The 6961-nt window shown below is 34.7% G+C and overlaps 1 protein-coding gene across 1 annotated transcript; it reads right to left on the bottom strand.

Moving 5' to 3' along the window:
• Positions 1 to 708: 708 nt before the first annotated feature.
• On the bottom strand, positions 709 to 6412 carry LOC132314004 (cyclin-dependent protein kinase inhibitor SMR9-like). The gene is made up of 3 exons (XM_059812929.1): positions 6357 to 6412; positions 5879 to 5971; positions 709 to 1513 (listed from the first exon to the last, which is right to left on the bottom strand). Exons 1-3 carry the CDS (start codon positions 6410 to 6412, stop codon positions 1333 to 1335), a joined length of 330 nt encoding a protein of 109 aa, XP_059668912.1. The 3' UTR covers positions 709 to 1332.
• Positions 6413 to 6961: the final 549 nt, after the last annotated feature.

Here is a 6961-nt window from a genome sequence, read left to right as displayed (position 1 = left end):
TTTAATCTCAACATTTTCCTAAAGTATATATCTCAACATTTTCTTTACTGACTGGATTTGATCCTTGGGGGGATATCCTCACCTTAAAATCACATATTCACACCAATTCTAAAAGTGGAATATGGGAAATACCTTTTCTGGAATTGTTTTTCTATAGCATAAAGATGTGTGAAGAAGAGATTTATCCCCTCAGGATCAAAATCCTCAAACTGCATGCGATACAATGTATATGTCTCAGTTTGTGAAGAAAATATTATGATATATATTTTACAAAATATTGTGATGTTTGGTCTTGTATCTCAATATTGAAGAGAATTAGTGATGCACATTACAAACATATTATGACGTTTGACATTATATCTAAATATTTTCTTAATATGCATCCTAATATTTTGTTCACCGACTCAGATAAATATACTATTATAATGCAGGAGGGGATTTTGATCCTTGGATACCCTCACCTTAAAATTACATATTCACAACAATTCTAAAAGTGGAATTGGGATACACTTACCTTAAAATCACATATTCACACCAATTCTAAAAGTGGAATATGGGGAAGACCTTTTGTGGAAGTGTTTTCTAGAGCATAAAGATGTGTGAAGAAGAGATTTATGCTTCTTCACATAGAGTGGCTAGGTGGGGACACAGAGACCTGAATGTGCCTCTCTTATTAATAATATGTCCAGAAAATTATTGGACACAGTACTATATCATCAGTGGTATTGGAATATACCCACATAGAAAATCACCCATTTGTTGGATTGGACAGCTTGGATGTACCTTGGTGCAAGATGGTAAAATTTAATTTCACAAATTAATATGCAATCACTTAGAAGTTTGAACATAGGAAGAAAAAAAACAGAGAGGAAAAAAAGAAGCATAAGAAGAAGAAGACATGTATGCATACAAAAAGAAGTCTATTCTTTTACTTTCTGATCAGGTTGACTTAACAAGCAAAAACTAGTAATTTCAAGCTAAAATTACACACATACAAAACCTCAAAAACACCCATAATATATATTGCACTCTTCAAACCCCAGAAGTCAGCAAAACACAAAAGAAATTAAAAAAAAAATAAAAATAAAATAAAGAAATAAAAAGCTTGGACAAGCCCAGCTAAAACTTAGCTTATTAGTATACCCTACACACTAGAAACCTAGCACATGAAAAAGAAAGCTAACTGCTGCTAATATTATCACTCAGAACCTCAAATGCTCACTCACTACTATATATATCTCAGTTGTCAAATGGAAGAAGGACAATCCATAAGATCAAAGCTAAAAAAAAACTGAAATGATGATATTCTTACTCTATGAACACACAAATTGATCAATTGGACACGTCGCGAAGCGCGAAGAAAAAGAAGAGCTCTATATCTGGAGGAGCAAAGAAAGCTATGGGGGTTCTTTGGAGTGAGCAATTGGACACTATTCTTCGCTTCTTTGGTGCCGGTGGGCATGTTAGGATCTCCGGTATCCGAAATCTCTGAGCTTTAGGGGTGGAGCAGCCACTGGTAGGTATGTCAACACCATGATCAAAATCTATGTCATTGACCTTCAACAAGTCATGATGATCAGAGTTCTTGGTTATGGACTTAGAAGTTGGCAAATCCACTGAATTAGAAGCTGCTTCTTTTTTCGATTGATCGAGCCTCTTCTTGTAATGGATTCTTCTTGATTTTCTTGTACTACTTCTTGCTCTTCTTCTACCAGAAGGAGCCATTTGAGAAAGCACTTCTGCTAAAGCTAATTTATAAGCTGATGGAAGTTTGAAACTGAATGAATGGAAGCCCTAGTAAAACCTTGACTGAACCACCAAACACTACTTTTATGGAAGTTCTAGATTTGACTGAAAAGTGATGGACAATTTAACCTCTTTGGACACAAAACAAACCTTTTCAAGCACAAGAAGTGCTTCTGTTGAAAACCCTAGACAGCAGAGACTGCCACTTTTGAGACTGAAATTTCTGATCAAGAAGAGATGAAAACACACAACTCTATAGATACCCAAATGAGATCGTGAATTGTTTTTGCTAAATTGCATATCAAACCCACAAAAGCACTACTGTGGCTTGAGCCTTTATCTGAAGTCTAACAGAAAACTTTTGATCATCACAAATAAGATAGATAGATAGGGACATGGCACAAAGCAAAATCTGACAAACCCACCAAATCCAAGAGGATCAAAGACACAAAACTATCATTTTCTCATGAAAAATCATAAGGGATCAATATACTAGGTAACTTACTAGAAAAAGCCCACTTTACTATTGGGGGACATGAAAGGCCCTATTCAAACCCTAAGAGAGAGAGAGAGAGAGAGAGAGGAGGAGGGGGGATTTCACACTTTTGTGCTGCCTAGGGTTTATAACGACAGGGAATGATTCGGGCAGACTACCCGCTGCCCCCTTGGGCGGTTTGATGATTAAGGACTTAAATTAAGCAAGTCCCAATATAAAAAGGGAGGTGAATTCAATTCAAATTTTGGTTTGACTCAAATGCAAATTTTATTTTTCTTTTAAAATACATCATGTAAAGGAGGGGACTACCACCCACTATATCATACCAAATCCCATATGATTAATTTGAATATAGAGAAAATCCAAGTACTTTTTCAGCAACTAAAACTAATAACTGAATTAAATTTCTACTGTAAAAATAAATAAATTACCTAAGAAAAACATAAGTGGATGTAATCCACTGAATCAATTGACTTGACATTTTTAGATTACATTAGCATATATTTTTTATTTTATTTTATTTTTTTTTTTTGAAATGTTAATTTCAAATATATATATATTTTGCAAGATTATTTTCAAATTTATATATTTTGATTTTTCTTTACAAAAAACTCACATAATTAAGTATATATTGCATATTTGCGGCCGCTAGCATTAAATGTCACAGTCTGCCAAAAAAACATCTCTTGATCTCATTAATAAATTTGAATATTTTTTGCATTACATTTAAAAATATGAGGTCAACCACTTGATCTAATTAATTTTTAATTTTATCTTTAAAAAAAAAATTAATTTTAATTTTTCAAAACCACAATGACTCACCTTATTGGTCACATTTATGAGACTTTTAAGATAAAATTGCCCTTTAATCTTTTCTTATCTCTTCCATTTTATTCACTTGATCTGTTTTATATTATATACATATACAAACACTCAAGCATGTGTGTGTGTGTATATATATATCAATAGAGTAACAATACTTGTACCGATCGTTTAGGCAGAATTGTTAGCCTACCATGCACTTCCTTATCTAATGCATTAATGACCAATTAGATATAATAAGCTTAACAATTCTACCTAAGTGATTGGTGAAAGTATTATTACCCATATCAATAACATTTGTCAAAAAAAAAAAAAAATTATTTTCTTTCTTTTTGAATTGCCAAAACAAGTAACATTATGGGAATGGATTATTTTATTTCTTTTTTTTTTCAATTATATTTTAACTATATATATGTACTATATATATATATATATGGATTCACAATTGAGTGAATGGTTTCATTAGTAAAAGATTTGTTTGATTAGCTATCAAAGAATATATGATAAATTCAGGAAAAAAAAAAAAAAGAATATATGATAACAAGTGATATAAATATATATATATATATAAAATGACATGAAAATAGTTATTTACACACACACACACATGCAAGTGAGGAGAAAAAAAAAAATAGAAAAAAAAATGCATATACATATTACATATTATATATATATATATACACATACACACATGTACATCGATTAAGTGAGGAGAGAAAGCTTTCAGGAGAAAGCTTTCAGGGGCATAACGGCATTGGCAGGGATTCAGGAGGTAAGACCCAAGATGATTGCCATCAATTGAGAGAGAAGAAATAGTTAAAGGGTAATTTTATTTAAAAATTTATATTTTTAATTTTTATAAAAACATTTCATAAATAAATGTGTAATTATAGAAATAGTGATCAAATATTTAGGATAATTCAAATACAGTTTGTTGTTTAGGAATCTAGGATAGAATAAGGGTAGGTCTGCCCTCTGCCCGCGAGGCAGTTAGTGTCAGATTTGAGGTCAGTTAATGGTTAATATTTTTTTACCCTATTACTCACTGTCAATTGTCAGCCCTAATTGAGGCCATTTCTCTGTCCTCACCTGGTCAGACATTTTTAAATTCATGCATGGTCTGATTTTCCCTTGGTTTATTGTTAATTTTACAGGACACCTTGGGGCTTTGGATACCCCCTATACTCGGATAATCTTAAAAGTCAGTTGTTTATAAATCTCCCACACGTGCACTTCTCTGAATTTCCTGAGCTATGTTACAAAAGTTTATTCAGATATATACATGTATTATATATATATACACACACACACTGTATTACTTTGTTTTGTGTGCTTGTTTGGATGAACTCAAAATCTAAGTTTCTACACATGCAAAGATGATCAGATTCTTATAACAATACACAAATTATTCTCACATAAATGAGTAAATTTACGTGGTTCATGTGTTCCAACTTTGGATCTGGTATCCCATGTATTTGTTGGGGCAGTAAAAATTTTACCCTATTCGAAACACTTACTACAAGAGTTGATATGCAGTACCAATCACCAAAAGTACTGAGATGCTCTTGAAGAGAGAGTAAACCAAAGGGAATAAAAAATTAACATGAAGTGTACGAATGATTAATATGTTAGAAATATTCTAGAAAAAAATGATAAATTTTATTAAATAATATTTAATATTGATTTTTATTATGAAAATTATTAAATTCTTATAGAAGGAGATCTCCAACATCTCTCAAGCGATTTTTTTTTTACTAGTTATATACATTATTATTATTATTATTATTATTATTATTATTATATATATTCTCTCTAATGATATTTTTCTTATACTATTCTTTTACGAGTTCAAGTGTAACATGACAAAGACCTGCATCTAGAGTTGTATCTTGAAGTCGTTTTATACAATCAGTTCTTACCACGTGAGGTATATATGTACAATGACTTTACGACCGCAATTAACATGCTAATTTAAGTGTTGAAATTGTATTTTTTTTTGTGTTAAGTGCAAAAAAACTCCTTGTAATATAAGTTTTGTGCACAAATAGTCCATTCTTTTTAAAAATGTGCAATTTATTCTACAATATTTAAAAAAAATGTGCAAATGAGTCCCTCTGACCACTTTTTGGTCAATTAACATAAAATAAATTTAAATATCCTAATTTGTCATTTTCTCTTCCTATTCAACTATTTTCTAGAGTTCTGCTTCTCTCCTATGCCCTTCACCACAACCAGTGGTGCATCACATGCATAACCACCTCTGGCTTGCCACCAAACCACCCCTTCTCTCGAACCTCGCTCCCACCACTCCTCCATCTCTCCTACGCCTCTCACCACAACCAGTGGTGGAAACTAAAATTAGGTTTGGTGGTCAGACAACTTCAAATGGTTTATTCTTTGACAAACTGAAATTAGGTTTGGTGGTCGGACAACTTTAAATGGTTTATTCTTTGACAATCGGTGATTCTGTGATGGGGGTTTCAGTTTCTAGAGGCGATAGTGGAGAATCTGATGCTGGTTCGGTGGATACAGGTTGTGGAGAGGAACCACCGACCAATTTCAATTTGATGAGTGATCGGGTGGTGAAAAGGAATGTGTTGTGGACCTCAAGAATTTGGAATTTGGAGACGAAAGAGATGGAGGGGTGGTGGGAGTGAGGTTCGAGAAGAAGGGCAGTTTGGTGGCAAGACAGAGGTGGTAGTCGATGGTTCGATGGAGGAGGCCGGTGAAGGTTTAACCAATCGTGGGGTTGAGTTTTGAGACGAGAGTAAGGGAGTGGTGGTGGGTGCCGGTGAAGAGTTCTTTGACGGGGACGGAGACGGAGCCGATTTTTCAGTGGGTGAGGATGTCGCGGTCGGAATGAAGTTTAAGGAGGAGGAAGAGGTTAGTGGGGCTGTCCAAGTTGACCTGGGCGACGAAGAATGTCGTGAGGTTGTGGGGTTAAGTTTTGAGATGAGAGAAAGAAAGAGGTGGTGGGCGCTGGACGGAGCCGATTTTTCGGTGGCCGAGGACGATACGGTCGGAGCGGAGTTTGAAGAGGATAAAGAGGTTAGTGGGGTTGGCCAAGTTGACCTGGGCGACGGAGAACGTCCTGAGGTGGTTCCAGAAGGGAGTGGTTCTGTCGTCTCTGTGGATATTGGTCACATATTTGGTTTTTCGGCCATCATGGCTTAGCAATCAATTCAGGTAATTTTTCGGTGGTAAGCTTCCCATTGTATCAGTCCTGCGATGAGTACAGAGAATAGTTCTGTCAAGCCTTGGGTGACCCATTTCAGGTGAGCTCCAAACGTACCGACGACCATCCTTGGATTGGTGGCGATGAGGGTGTCCCGCGTCTGCGACGGCCATTCTCTTTGATAACCATCCACTCCGCAACATCCATCCTCTTATTTTTTGTGGCTATGGTTTAGGCTCTGCTATAGACATGGTAAATCAAAGGAAATTGTCTAAAATGGTAATTTTACATTGCCTGATTTTTTTAATATTATTTCATTTTATTGACAATAAGGTATTAATGTTTTTTTATGTGAACAAGGGGGTAATTGCACCAAATTGATAGTATGGGGGGGTTTTATACCACACATGGACTTTTTTGCACTACATGAATAGCAGGGGGATTTTTTGCACTTAACCCTATTTTTTTCTCTGTTAAATTGACAACTCACACAATGTTACCCACTTCGGGCTTGAACTTGTCATTTCCCTTTTAAGAAAGAGAGGGTTACCAAATGGCACATTTATTGCAATTTTTCTTCTATTTTGGGAAGTGTGTAACTTCTTTGGAATCCATTCAAGTTGAGTATCCTATCTGTCACTAAGACTAGTCAAGTTCTCAATTGTTCCATCTAACTTACTAATCAAAAAGTGAAGTGTCATGCCTCCTATGTGTATAATGCA

This window comes from Cornus florida, unplaced genomic scaffold, assembly GCF_030987335.1.
Source record: "Cornus florida cultivar Cherokee Brave unplaced genomic scaffold, ASM3098733v1 CherokeeBrave_3.0.0_Hap2_Chr06, whole genome shotgun sequence".
In the NCBI taxonomy this organism is placed as follows: Eukaryota; Viridiplantae; Streptophyta; class Magnoliopsida; order Cornales; family Cornaceae; genus Cornus; species Cornus florida.
Note: the sequence above shows the minus strand (reverse complement) of the source record. Positions and strands in the feature narration are given on the sequence as shown.